This window comes from Pogona vitticeps, chromosome 2 (assembly GCF_051106095.1).
Source record: "Pogona vitticeps strain Pit_001003342236 chromosome 2, PviZW2.1, whole genome shotgun sequence".
Taxonomy (NCBI): domain Eukaryota; kingdom Metazoa; phylum Chordata; class Lepidosauria; order Squamata; family Agamidae; genus Pogona; species Pogona vitticeps.
In genome coordinates this window covers 277,896,470-277,911,290 of record NC_135784.1, presented here as the reverse complement: position 1 = coordinate 277,911,290, position 14,821 = coordinate 277,896,470, and the positions used below count along the sequence as shown (strand labels likewise).

Sequence of the window (14,821 nt, the reverse complement as noted above, 5' to 3'; positions counted from 1 at the left end):
GCAAGCTAAACCTGTGAAGATGGCTGCAGCCTTTTTACAGTGTGCATGAATATATATTTTCCTCCAATTTTAATTTAGTTTCAGACTTTTTGTCTTGAAATTTTTAGTTCCTGCATTTGTTTTTATGCCCTTTTTATATTTCTTTTTGCGTCTTAAAATTCACTTGCAACTAAATCATTAAATGTTACTTTTTGGGGGGAATTTCATTTTCTTGGAATTTAATTTTGTTTACAGGGGTCATTGGATTTAAGTGTCTTAAATAAATAAATAAATAAATAAATAAATAAATAAATAAATAAATAAATAAATAAATAAATAAATAAATAAATAAATAAATAATCACCGCAGGGAGGGGGGCAATGATAACTTCCTCAATGGCTCAAGGGGGCGTTTCTTTCAAAAAGGTTAAGAACCACTGGCATATACAATAATCTTTCGGTCTCTTTTTAATTCTTGTAATGTTATTTACAGTAAATTAGCTCTACTGTTAACAAAGAGAGACTGAAATGGTTTATGTGTCAGCTGCACCAATTATTTATTTTAAACATTTTAAACTTATATTTCATTTTATTGATTTACCATAGGGGTAGTGTAAGATGCATTTTACACAGGATGATGGAAGGTACAACTCTCTTGGCTCACAGTTTCAGAGAAAGAATTTTTAAGTGAGCAGATACCAGTTTGGTAAAATTGCATTAACACCACCAAGCAACCAGATAAACAGTCTGTTAATTTATTAGTGAACACAGTTTTCAAAAATAAAAGAACACATGTATTTTGGTCATAAGTGTTACAGCTTTAACAGAGCAAAAACTAGAATAATATATTTGTTTAACTCAGAAATATATTTTCACTTACAAAATACATAGTATTTACACATTTCACTTATGTTTGCTCATCTATAAAACAGAAAATATGCAGCTTCATTAAAATTCAATTGAATCATGTTATGCAAAATGTATTTTGATATGTAATTCACTCAATCTGAAAAAAATGGAAATCACAATATTTTCCCCAGCAATGTGGATTTCTAATTGCACCACAACCTAATAAGAACACTTTCCCAATTTTTAAATAGTATACCAATGGACAATGTAATGCAATACATACCAAATAAATTGTTAGAATAATGCAAGTACCTGCAACAGAGCAAGTAATTTTTTTTCAGTTATCAAAGTAGTTGGAAAGTCAGAAATTTAGGTTGCTACATATTAGCTACATATAAATATAGCAGAATGTATAATTAAATATTTATGAGAATTATGAAAGATACATATTTAAAATATTTATATTAGCTTAAAATGTATATGGCTACTATTCCATTTATGTCTCCTCATGTACTCAGAGAAAGCAGTTTTCATCCCAGTTAAGTAAATTGTAAGGCTTTTAGATTACTATACAGTGGTGCGTCGCTTAATGAGCGCACCGTTTAATGACGAATCCGCATAGCGATCACATTGCAATGTTTTAGGTGGCAAAACATCGCATTGCGATGATCGGTAAGCGCTTCGCTTACCAATCTTCGCATTGCAATGTTTAGAAAACAGCTGATCGGCGCTTACAAAATGGCCGCCGGATCAACAAAATGGCTGCCCGCAGCGTTTTCACACCGATTCCTCGCTTACCAAGGCGGCAAAAATGGCGGCCCTATGGAGGATTCCCACTTAGCGGTGAGTTTTCTCCCAACAGGAACGCATTAAACAGAGTTTAATGCATTCCTATGGGTTCCCCCCCCCCGCATAGTGACGAATCCGGATAGCGACATTAATCCTGGAACGGATTAACGCCGCTATGCGGGGCACCACTGTAGAAGGAAATTAAAGCTTAAGTACTTTTCCTAGGAGCACTATTGTCTTATAGCATTAGAAACACTATGAAATTCTATGGTAAAATGTAATACCTAAAATTGGACAGATATGTCTTTCTGTTACAATTCTAGTACAACTGATGAATGAAATTTAAAAGAATGCCTATACTGTAGTATGGTGCACACCATATTTAATTTAGTTTGATCTTCTACTACTTAAATTTACTTACTAGTTATAAAGTATGGCTTCATTTTTGTCTCATTTCCAGTGTCTCATGCAGCTGAACTTTCTTCTGTAATAATGTATTTTAGAACAAAATTAAACAAAGTTTAAACATGGAGTAATTTCTCGGTTTAGGAGCTAAGAACGGCTTTTAGAAAATGGGTCATAAAACAGGATGCTTTTAGCTTTATCCCTTTCTCTAGAAGCAGCAGCAGACTTGGGATCATGATCTGTTCTACCTCAAGTCTATACCATGCCATTCAATAACTATGCAATGAGCTTGAAATGAATCGCTTCCTTGGCAGAATTTATTGGCGTCTTCTCCTGCCAGCACTTTATTAAGGGAATAATCTATTCATCATTTTCTCTCATACTCCAAATGCTTGCATATCAGTATTCTGCACAAGGTAAACTGCTAATGCAAATATAAATTCAGTACATTCAGTCCACTTGAGCACTGATCCAAAGCAACATTCAACAATAGATATTAGCACTAACCAATATCAGAATCAGCCTGGATTGCAAAGTTTTGCTCTGTTAATGGAAGTAACTTCCTTTCACAGCAGGTGAGCTGAGCTCACATAAGAGCTGCTTCTGTGACTTTAATTCATTGTTATTAAATCGAACCTCTTTCTGTTCATGAAGCATAAGTTAAGGATTCAAGTCAATGAGTTTTTAAAAATCAATTTTGTTGTCTCATTTAGAAGTCAAAAATTTCTCTATAATCAATAAAAGAATCCACCCTGTAATTAGTTTACACCCTGTCTTATGTTTATCTCTCACACAGATCTAGAACACCACATGGGAGAAAGGGGATTCTCACAGAATTTCAGCAGGAAATGGTTTCTGTACAGAAAATACCTCCACTTGGGCTAAGGTAATACAGAGACATGTGTAATTTGGGCCCTATGAACTAGAGGAGAGGAAAAGGCTGCCATTCTCAATGCACCAACATGACAATTCTCCAAAACACAAAATAAGACTTAACAAAATCCTGAAATGTAATACTGCCCACTGAATAATTTAGCAAATATCAACAGGACAGAATTCTCAGCATCTTATCTGATGAAATATAAAGACTGTATGAATTCTACCTAGAGAACTCTTGAATTTCTGAGTTATTTTTACTGCTCACCTCAAAAGACAAATCCGGAGGGATAAGTACAGTACACATACAGTATGTTACACTTGTACTCTAATTTAACAAAGCCAGTTTTTCGCGTTCTGTCACACTGTAGTGTGATCAAAAATAGAAGCCAGCTAGCTGAATAGTTGTACTTTTCATGCCAGTTGGGCTATGCAAGCAGTGATAAGCTTGATTCAAAATAACTAAGGTCATAATAATCACTGAACTGTGTTTTATCCCACTGTCCAATGGTATATCTAAGTGTGTCCCCTTGCACAGGTAAAAACTGACATTATTTTCTCCTGTATCTCTAAATTCTTGTCCCTTGTAGTACAAAACCAAACTTGCTCTTCACTAGACATTAGATTGCTTGATTTTCTCTGAAAGAGATACCGCATGGAAATGCCATGTATATTTGGTTACAGTGAGTGTGTATGCTTTGCAGGTGTTTTCTCATGCATGCAGTGGATCCACACACACAACACAGACCCTCCCTAAGGCTCTTACCCTCCTTTTGCACACATCACATTTTTTAAATTCTGACAGGCATGATGCTATTAAGCACATATTAATCATGTGAAAAATAAGTAAAGGTGAGTATTGTTCAGTACAGTATCTTAAAAGCAGAGCTGCATAGTCCATAATTGCACCAAATGCACGCACGTCCCAAAGGTTTATGTCAACAGCTTCCTGTAGACACTGTTCCCAAGCGTACTGCTGCAAGTGCCCCTTCGACTGGTCCGCGTCATGAGCTGGTCGCTGGTGCTACTGTTGCAGGGCTCAGAGTTTCCTCTGCAGCACAAGAGATTGCGAAGGTGTCGTTGGCATTCAGAGGAGGCGTAATAATAGATCAACGGATCGATGCAGCAGTTTATACTGCTAATGCAGAGGCAGAGGAGGTAAGCAAAGTAGATGCCTCCCGAGTAGGTTTTGTAAGAAAAATGCATGTAGTGAGCCAACAAGAGAACATTGGTTGGACCAAAGCACAATATAAAAACAGAGAAAACCGCTACGGACAAGAGCAAAGCCCGCCTTTTCTTACTCTGCTTTGTTGCAATGTCTGAATAACCAAGACATCGGATGATACAAATATAGCAGATGGAACAAACAATCAGTGGCAAAAAAAAGAAGAGTGAAGAAAAAACGGTGAAAAAAATGAGATAATACCCTTTGAGCTCCTTTTCATTCAACACATCATAACAGGTTGTAATATTTAAGTGAGATATTTCCTGAGTTTGTTCAGTAATGAGCAGAGGTATCACCCCAGCAATGGCTACAAGCCAAATGGCGACACACACCACAGAGGCACGCCTCATGGTGCGCCATGACAGAGACTGCATGGGGTACACCACTGCCATGAAACGATCAATGCTTATCACCATCACCAGCAGTACGGAGCAGTACATGTTGCAGTAGAAGGCAGCGGTGACTAAACGACACATTTCAGGTCCAAATGCCCAGTTGTTTCCAGAAAAATGATAGACAATCTTAAAAGGAAGGATGCTTGTGAAGAGTACATCTGCAGTGGCCAAGTTCAGCATGTATATTACAGCTGGCTTTTTCATCTTCATTTTTATCAGGAACACAAGAATCGCCATGACATTTAAAGGAAGGCTCACGATGACAACCAGGGTGTAGACCGATGGCACAAAAACAGTTAGCCACCCACTAGTCAGGTATCGCTCAGTGTCTTTAGACATGTGGTATGTGGAGAGTATTCGTGTTCTGCTTTGATTGTCAGCTCCAGATCCAAGGTCCAAGTCATTTTCGGCATCAATGTCTTCCCATGAAATTTTCTCATATTCTCCACTTCTAGAAATGGGAAAGGATCTTGGTGGTGCCACACTATCATTCTTGGCAAAAGATCCTAAGAAATAAAACTGTGATTATTAGAAGTACTGTAGCTTTTAGATAACACACATACTAGAAAACACTTCTGTGAACTACTAATGCAATTTAGACTTAAACTAAAGACCCATACCTTTCAAAACTACTGACATCATAATCTCCTGTGTGATTGTCATGCTAATTCCTTCCCACTGCCTTTTTCATTTGATTTCACTTCTATGATTTAAGCTTTTAAACAATACATAATAAGCATAAGAGACAGACTTGATCTCATTTGGTCTATCAGATGCCACTATGGCATAATTCCAATTCAGTACAGTACTGTAGTTTGAAATCCCAACAGCAGTATCATCAAAGGTCCTAGTTTTCACTGCATATTTTTATATATTTTTCCCTAGAGTGTTTCAGTACAGTTTAGTGCAGCAAGAGTTCAACTCTCAAAAATGTTTTTCTTGCTGATTCACTGAGGCTGTTCATTTTCCCTAGCTTTGGGAGTCATAACAAAGGCTTCAAAGATCATGCACTGTGTTAATGTTCACTGACATCTACATGAAAGAAATTCAGCTTTGAAATGGAAAAATTTGATTGGTACAGTGTTATTTCAATGTCTTACCAGAGGTATAGCGCAAAATTTCCAGTTTAAAAATATCACAAGAGATGCCCCCTAGCCCCCAATTCTGCAGTGTTTGAGAAGTTAAATATGAGTTTGGGCAGACTTGTTAGCCTCTTGGCAATTCAGTCTCTCTTACTGGGGTCAAAACAAGCATGCAGAACAAAGTATGTATGTATGTATGTATGTATGTATGTATGTATGTATGTATGTATGTATGTATGTATGTATGTATGTATGTATGTATGTATGTATGTATGTATGTATGTATGTATGTATGTATGTATGTATGTATGTAAAATGTTTTTATCCCGCCTTTCTTCTTAAAAAGGACCTGCCGAGACCAGGTAAAGGATGTAAGTCCATCATTAAAAGATAATATTTAAAGCTAAAAACAGTAAGTGTAAAGATATTAGTAAGGTTCAAACGAATACCACTCTGAGAAATGGTAGACAAAAGCAATACTAAAAACACATTCAAAGCAATAAAGCATAATAATCTATCTGAAATTCTCTCTCAGGCAACCAGTCACTGAGGGAAAGCTCGCCTGAAGAGAAAGGTCTGTAGTCATGCCCCACCCCCGCAGGAGAACGGGTCAAATTGGGAGCAGGTGCCTTGTAGGCAGGGGGCCCTCCCGGATCTCTTTCTCTCTCTGGGCTCTGCCAGACACCTTCCTTTCAGGTGACTGCTGGCTCCTGGGTCTTCAGGCTGGCCCCTCCTTCCAAACCGCCCTCCCTTTGCACGCAGGCACATATGCAAACACTTTAAGCAGAAAACGTTTACGTTTCCCCTAACATTCGACCGCTTTCCCCTTTGAGTTGGGGAGGCATTGTGCCCTGCCTCGTACTCCCTCCAAGGCGGAGAGAGCAGGTTTGCCTTCCCACTTGCCTGCCTGCTTAGGACGGCTTGGTGGTGCTTTACCTTCTGCAGCCCAGTCTTTGTCAGTCCACACACAAGGTGTCAACGAAAACTAGAAAAGGAGCCATCTTGCAGCTCACTCTTTGGGGTGCTTAGGAAACACTGCATCTCCCCCACACACAAACTCTCTCACACACAAACTCAGCAATCTCCTATTGCTGAGACCAGGTAAAGGAAGAGAGGGCATGGCAGAAGTCTGGGGGAGAAGGATAGTAGGATGGGAGCTGCCACTGCATTTCACAAGCCATGCAAGAAGGTGGTGTTGGGAGGCTAATGTCTGGATGACAGCTTCCTCCCCCCTCCCCCGGTTATATACCTAAGTCATAATTTGGAGCATTCAAATGTTTGTGCATATTGACTCAGGACTGACACACACAGAGAGAGCGAAATCTCACGGAAGGACCCTACACTTCTAAATTTGTGACTACACTCATGGTAATAATATTATGAAACGTCAGTACACATCTCATTTAACTAGTGAAAAGCAGAGCAGGGCTTCAGATTTGGGGCAGCTAACTTACCTCTCTTGCCCTATATATGACACTTCAGCCAACATTAAAGTTTCCCCAGAAATACTCCAAAGGTTGCTATCATTTGGCTTTGGGGTTAGTGAATAGTTGGATAAGCTGGAAAAGTATAACATTTTTGCTGAGTATTATACTACTGTATATGAGATGCCAGCTTTGCAATTATAAGCAGAGAATCTTTAAGAAGTAAAGGACACTTGTTTTTTCGAGCATAAGGTGGGTTTATTTGCAGATTGATTATACAGACCAGACATTCTGAAGGGAAGCTGTTTCTGGATGGAAAAAAAGGCATATAATCTTTCAATTGTGAACCTGGCATTTCACCTCATATCACTTAAGGCTAATCTGCGAAGCACAGATAAATTTAAATTACTCAATTTTAAGTGTTAATTTAATTTGAGCAACAAGTGGCACATATTTTAAACTATTAATTGATTAAGACTTTTCAAAATTACTATGCCTTGAGAGTCTGAGAATTTTGCGCTGAGAAAAAGGCCTAGAGAATGATGGGCAACAGTGGCCCTTTTCACCTACAACTTCCATCAGCCTTAACCAGTACAGCAAGGGGTGAGGAATTATGGGAAATGCAGTCCAAAAACATTGCAAGGTCCAGAGTTGTCCATCTTGACTTCAAAGCGTTTTTCAATTTAAGTGGCCAGGTTCCAGTAGGATTCTGGCACAATCAATACCACTTTGTATATTTGTAGTTCCACAAGCTTTATACTCCCTCCTCCAACATATCACTCACTTTTCTAGAAACACGGTCTGTGAGTTTCAATCTCCAAATCAAAATCCTCAAAGGAAGCAAAGGAGAACTGCTAATGAGCGGCTGGAGGCTGTCGGTCTAAACCTATGATGTTTGGAGCTCCTATCACTGAAAGGGAGGTAGGAGTTGTAGCAGGGTGGAAACGATACTGGAAATGTACACGATCCCATCTATTAAAAAAACAGGTTGCTTGTTGATAAAAGATAAATGCATCCCATTCCTTTTAAGGATTTTCCTTTTACTGATGTTAGTCCTTTGCCTTTTTAAAAATGACAATTCTTTATCATTGGTTATAGCGACTCTTGTGTAAAAATAATAGGAATGTGAAAGAAAAACAACCCATGGAGAAATTAAAATTACAAAAATCATTGTAGCTAATATAGGCTTCACCAATATTTTCTCTGAGAGACATGACTGTGTGTCTGATTCTGAAAAACAAAGGAATGTGCTTGATAGGTGAGAAGTGATTAACGGCAAAATCTGTTCCCTAAGGAGATCTGTAAATCAGCCGGTTAACTAATCCTGCACCAACCAAGCCACTGAATAGCCATTAGAGGAAAGCTCAGATGATTGATGGGAATGGCATTCATATTACAAAAGAGTGGATTAAAAGTCACATGATTTCTGGACACTCTCCGCGTATTATTCCACAACTAAACAAATGTAGACTGTACTTTGGCCATTCAACAGGGATCATAAATATGAATGGTAGAGTCAGAAACATGATCTCATTCTTGTTGGGGGAGATTTCTACACAAGTAATCAAGGCTTTCATATCCATATCTAGAATATAAAACTGGTCATGTAACAAGCACTGAAGCACACTCAAATTATGAGACTTATGTATCTAAATATTTTTGGGTGGCTGTAAACAACACAGAGTGACATGTGCATATTGTTTACATGACACTGGCAAGATATGATAGCATATGACACTCACCAGACATGACTTCATTCTCACAAAAGGATTACTTACCCCTATTGGTACTGAAACCCAAATACTGATATCCCTTTCTTAGAAAACTGAATGTTAAATAAATATCTAACTAAAATACAGTGACGCAACATGTTATTGTTTTCCCCAATTGCCATAATTCTTAAAACATACTAGATTCCTCAGAACAGGAAACTAATTTAATTATTTATGTCCAACATGAAATCTTTGCCTCTGATAATAGTATGTTCTCTTCAGAGCCAAATAAAACCTAGAATTTGGCACATTGCTTTAGCTAGGCTTTATAATTCTATTTAATTTTAATAGTTCATTATATTGAAACTAGTCCAGGTGCATTCGATGCAGACGAGCTCTAGAAAAATGCATTTAAAGAAAATAATACATGTTCTGTGCCACAGGCCAGCACCTTGTAGCATTCAGGTTAGATATGGACTATTCCTATCTTTGGGGATACAGATATGAATCATGGCACCTCAGGTGCCATGGAGACACATTCTTTCTGCTCAGAACTGGCCGGTCCACTCATTGGTCGCTCAGGTCCTTCACCATCGTGCCAATCTGAGAAGGAGCCCGCCCAATGTTTCCCCACCTCCCCATGCAGCCGACCACTCCACAGCTGAGCAGGGAAACTCCCTGTCCCACCACCTCGCTGGAGTGGTCAGCTGTGCAGAGGGGCAGGGAAGTGCCAGCCGAGCTCTTTCCCGGACTGGCATGACAATGTTAGCCCCACTATTTGTGCCATGTTCTCACTCTTCTTTTTGATATTTATTCTGGTGACTCACAACATTAGCACGAATGGTGAGATCCAATCTTTTGGCATGAATAGGTGGTATATTTTAATTAGTCAGCCATGCTTTGTGTTTTTCATAGGGTTTCCAGCCACATTATTTTGCTTTACGTGGTTTCCTAGATCAGTTCTTTGCAGCCATTGCAATGTCCAGATGACATTACTGATGAAGCGTCGCATCGGACAGGGTGTGAGAGTGAACCTCTACTCTTTTTTCCTGCCTTTTGTTCACACTGATAAGGGTTACAATGCAATTTGTAAACTGTATTTTAAAAAACATTTTTCTCCTAATTTTGATTGATACAGCAGGAAGTCACATGCTTACTATATCTCGTCAGTTCAGAGCAAATTCACTTGCTAAACATTAAAAAAACTAAAAGCAACAAAAAGGAAAGAATCTGAATGCCAGTGAAAAGGGTGGGTAAGAGAATGATGATGATAATAGAGAAGGGTAAGAGGGGGAAAGGGCCATGACATGTGTTGACACTTGATATATACCTTCCTGAGATAATTAAACAGTTCTGTGAGAATGGTGACATTGATTTAAATGTCAGAGTGCAGTATAGAAAAGTCTGCGTTATCCAGGATTAATTTATATAGACAGATTTCTAGTTCAGCTAGAATCCAAATAATTGATATAAGGTTAAAGTATTCTCTAGCCAGGTTTGCTTTGCTACACGGGACAGTATGTGCATACGAAAATAGTCTGTCAGTTTGCATCTTTCACCTCTTCTGTATTTATAACAGCAATTAAAATGTGAACTTTATACAATGTAATAGTAAAACTAGGGTGAGGAGATTCTATAGGTTATCTCAGTGGCACCCAACCTTTTTGCCTCCAGAGTGATTTAGTGTTCAGGTGGTGGGGTGTCCGTGCGTGTGTGGAAGGGGTTGTGCGTGCATCCATGCATGCATGGGAGGGGCCATGCATGTGTGGGAGGGGCTGTGGGGTTGTGTGTGTACGGAAGGGGCCATTGGAGGGGCCACACATGCACGGGAGTGGCCGTGGATGCATGGGAGGGGCTGTGGGATGGGCTGTGCATACATGAGAGGGGCATGCATGCATCTGTGCAGGGGGGGAGGAGATTTTTCTCCATGGACAGGGACTGGTCCGTACACTGTGAGTGGGGGACCCCTGGATTTTCTGATATTCTTGAACTTGCTCTGTTGTTGGTTTCAGTTTAGCAGCCTTGTATATATGATAGCTGATATACAGTACTGTACAATCCAGCTATGGGAAACTGGTAAAATGTCATGTTGTTCAAGGTTTTATAGACATTCTTGTGACCCTAACATATAGTTATGTATCTATTACGTCTTCCTTGTGTGCAATTTATTTCTCTACTAATACAATTCTTACCATCTACCGTTCATTTAAACATTTGTGCACCTACACTCAACATGTTGTGTCCTGCAAAAAGAAACTCATAGAAGCTGGTGGTTATTTTAAAATATTCACGGGACATGAATTATTTAGTTATTTATTTAGGTCACAGGAATCAGTCAGAATCAATGAGTCACAGGAAACAGGCAGCTCTTCCTATCTTGTGTTAATTGCAACAGATATCCTAAGGAACAGCCAGTAAGGGTCAAATTAAAACAACACATTACTTGCTTGTTCCCACACATTTAATAATAAAATCTAACAGAGACAAAACAAAAAACTGATGATAAAGCTCAGTTTGATCCACAAGTTGTTCAAGTGGAACAATATGTTCAATAGTGACAAAATGAGTCATCAGAAATACCAGCTCCACAATAAACATTTTGTCTGTCCATCACCACAAAAAGTACAGCCACATTAGAGGAAGCAGACAGCAAGAATAACTGTGTCTTTGCACTGTCCACCAAGATGGAGTTTGGATTACAGATTCTCTTTGGTATACTCGGGTAGTGAAATTTTCTCCCAGAAGAGATCATCTCTGTGACTGGGTCCACAAAACTAATTTGACTGCTAAGAGACAAGTTAGTCTATAGTTCCATACTTACTACAGTGGAGCAGTCAGCATGGTTATTATTCTCTCACTCTGTGTGTGTGTGTGTGGGGGGGGGTTTAAAGAAAGCCTTCTACTCAGAAGGCTGGAGAATGAGAAGACTGAAACCTGTCAGGCTGCTGCATTTCTATAACAGCTACGTGTAACAGGCTGTATTTTTTTCTGTAGCTAAGCGGGCTGATACAGGAAGAGTGGTTTCTCTTCAGATCGTATAAATCTTTCGCCTTTTACTAAAGAGGAAGAGTGGATTGATCCGTTCCCTTTTTCATCAGCCTGTTCACCTGCCTGCATTGACTGGGTGTCTATCAGACCACTAAATATAAGTACAGATCACAACTTTTTTCAAGTTGTCAACAAACACAGATACTCAACACTACACATAAATAGCACAAAAACACCTAAACCTAATTGTCTAACATTTTATAGATATAGGTAAAGGCTCCCCTTGACATTTAGTCCAGTTGTGTCCAACTGTAGGGCACGGGGCTCATCCCCGTTTCCAAGCTGTAGCGCCAGTGTTTGTCCGAAGACAGTTTCAGTGGTCACGTGGCCAGCGCGACTGGTGGTACCTATTTATCTACTCACATTTTACATGCTTTCGAACTGCTAGGTTGGCAGGAGCTGAGACAAGCGATGGGAGCTCACTCCGTCACGTGGATTCAATCTTACGACTGCTGCTCTTCTGACCTTGCAGCGCAAAGGCTTCCGTGGTTTAATCCGCAGCGCCACCACGCAGGCATAATCCCCTCATAATCATAAAATCATACTATGATGGAGTATTATGTTTGAAAATGCTGTCCCAGTCTAACAGACAGGGTTACAAAAGATGTGGTTATTTGTTTCTAGCGATAAAACAACATTTTAACCTTTGGCATGTTGGCAGGTTCTGTCAGGTAGATTATGTATGCCAATCAAAGGCTACTAAATGTTGTGCTTATAAGCAATAGAGTCTTGTAATGAGGAAACTTATTTTGCCTTAACTAAAGAATACTCTTGTGCTTCTTTCATATAAAATTAAGAAGAAACTAAGCGCTAGAGCAAACAATGGCTCTCACATTCTGTAGGTTTCGGGATCTGCACCCTGTGTTTTCTGCATCCGCCCCTTCATTGTAGTTGACTGTTTATCTCCTGATTGTGCTAAAAAAAACCTTAATGAGTCTAAAAACTGAGTTTTATTCCCTTTATGCCTAAGCAGTTCTGAAAGTGATTTCCTAACAAAATGAAAGGGGGGGGGGAAGGCTTATCTGGTTGAGCCTTCTGTTTCCACAATGGTCAACCAGATACCTACACACAGGATGTGAGCTACACTTTCCCAGGCTATGTTCTTTAGCAACTGCCTTTGATGTGAGAAGGAACCTATCCTCATCCTGAGAGGTAGCCACTGCTATCTTCCATGAATGTATCTACAGTACTCCCCTTCTCACTCTTGTGTAATGTTACAGAATATATGTATATATATGTCCTGTATCCCTTACCATTTAATGGCATTAGGCAATTCCAAGTTCCAGCTTTATCAGATAGAAAAGGATGTCTAAGCCTGTGTGAATAGGGGCTGTCTGCTACTACTGGTATTTGGGAGCAAACCCTGATGAAGTTGATCAGATTTACTTCTGAGCAGATGTGTCTGCCTCAGTCTGATGCTCTCCAGATGTTCTGGGTTACAATTCCATCATCCTTAAATACTAGGCACGCTGGTTGGAGATTATGGTAACTGTAGTTGAAAACATCTGGCAGAGCATTAAAGGGCGCTATGTATGACACAAATGGCATAAACTGGGGAGAGGGGATGTGGAGAAGCGAAACTAAAGATGCCAAATCTCTAACTCTCCAGAAACATGTCAGGTCAAAAAACTCCGCATGTCTCTCAGCCTGCAAGCCAGAATCCTAGTAACATGATATAGTGTATTGGAAATGAACTGAAGCATTCCTGCAGTTAGTTCTAGTCTGTGACGATTGTTTAATCTGTATTTCGGAGGCGCTCCTTGAGAAGAGTCCCTCTCTTTCCTGTCAGGGGACTGAGAAACCCGAGGCCTTGCACTCCCTGGGAAAGGGGGTGATGGTGGTCGTGGGGGGTGGGGGGAGAGGAAATACTCAGACCTCATCCCCAACGGGCCCCCATTTGCTTTGGAGGGCCATCCGCAGCAACCGCACTCACTCCAACGATGCACGCACAGCCGCGGCTTCAATAACGCCTCCCGCTCGATCGCGGGAAGAAAGGAAGGGGCTTCGGTCACTGAAAACGGCGAGGGATCCACGAACCACAAAAAGGTCGCCCCGACACGGGTGGGCTGTGGGGATGGGGAATACCCAGCCGCGACCCCCTACGAGCCCCCTCAAGGAAAATCGGAACCAGAAAGATGGCTGAACGTCCCCCGCCGCCCCCCACCGCCTCTTCGGCGACCACCCTAAACTCTCTCTCTCGCCCCCCCTCCGCTCACAACTCCACAAGAACAAGAAACCTACCATTTTGCGCCGCAGGAAGGGAGAGCAAGGGGCAGACCAGCACGGCGCTCCAGCTGAGCAGCCACAGCAGGACCCGGGGCTGCCCCATGGCTGCTGCCTCCACCCCGGCAAGGACCGACCGGCCGCGAAGACCCAGCGCTGACCGGCAACACAATCGCCCGAGCGTCTCTCCGGTGCGGAAGGGAAAGGCGGGCGCCCTGGGGCGGGGGCGGGGGCAAACGGGACGGGACTCGAGAAAGCGCGCCACCTGCGGCGGAGCGCGAAGCAGCCTGGCTGCCCACGGAAATAAAAACCGCCCCAAAGACGGTGGGGCTGAATGGCGTCCACCGCCCCTCCTGTCAGGTTCCGGGCACGAGTGCGCCCACCCTCGCCCCCGCCGAAATCGAAGGGTGGGAAGCAGAAAGACAAAGGGAACGGGTTCCAAATCAAATCAAGCCTGAACCCTGCCTAGGGGAAAAAAAACTTGACTAAAGTGAGGCTGTTGTACTTGAGGGCACGTCATTAGAAGACCAAACGAAATGGGTGTGGGGGTGTGTGTGGAGTGGGGAGAAACAAAAAACTAACGAACAAAAAAATAATGCTGGGAAAAGTTGAAAGCAACAGGAAAAGAGAAAGACCAAATAAGAGAGTCCTGAGTAAAAGGAAGCCGCTGGCTTGAGTTTGCAAAAGCTGAGCAGGGCTGTTGACAATAGAGCTTTTGGAGGTCTGATTCATTGTTGCTAGGTGCCATCAAGTTAACCCCCAATTTAGGGAGAAATGAATAACCTTCAAAATGACCTTTCCTCGACAGCTCTGAT

General features: G+C 41.0%; 1 protein-coding gene across 1 annotated transcript; it reads right to left on the bottom strand.

The window, feature by feature from the left end:
* Positions 1 to 719: 719 nt before the first annotated feature.
* F2R (coagulation factor II thrombin receptor) lies at positions 720 to 14,454 on the bottom strand. Its single transcript, XM_072992669.2, has 2 exons — positions 14,025 to 14,454; positions 720 to 5,023 (listed from the first exon to the last, which is right to left on the bottom strand). Exons 1-2 carry the CDS (start codon positions 14,110 to 14,112, stop codon positions 3,831 to 3,833), a joined length of 1,281 nt encoding a protein of 426 aa, XP_072848770.2. The 5' UTR covers positions 14,113 to 14,454; the 3' UTR covers positions 720 to 3,830.
* Positions 14,455 to 14,821: the final 367 nt, after the last annotated feature.

What these genes read in the sequence shown, in the direction of transcription:
- F2R (XM_072992669.2), bottom strand. Translation starts at nt 14,112, where the DNA reads ATGGGGCAGCCCCGGGTCCTGCTGTGGCTGCTCAGCTGGAGCGCCGTG. An exon ending in CCTTCCTGCGGCGCAAAATG is followed by an intron (nt 5,024 to 14,024) that starts GTAGGTTTCTTG and finishes TTTATTTCTTAG; the next exon opens with GATCTTTTGCCAAGAATGAT.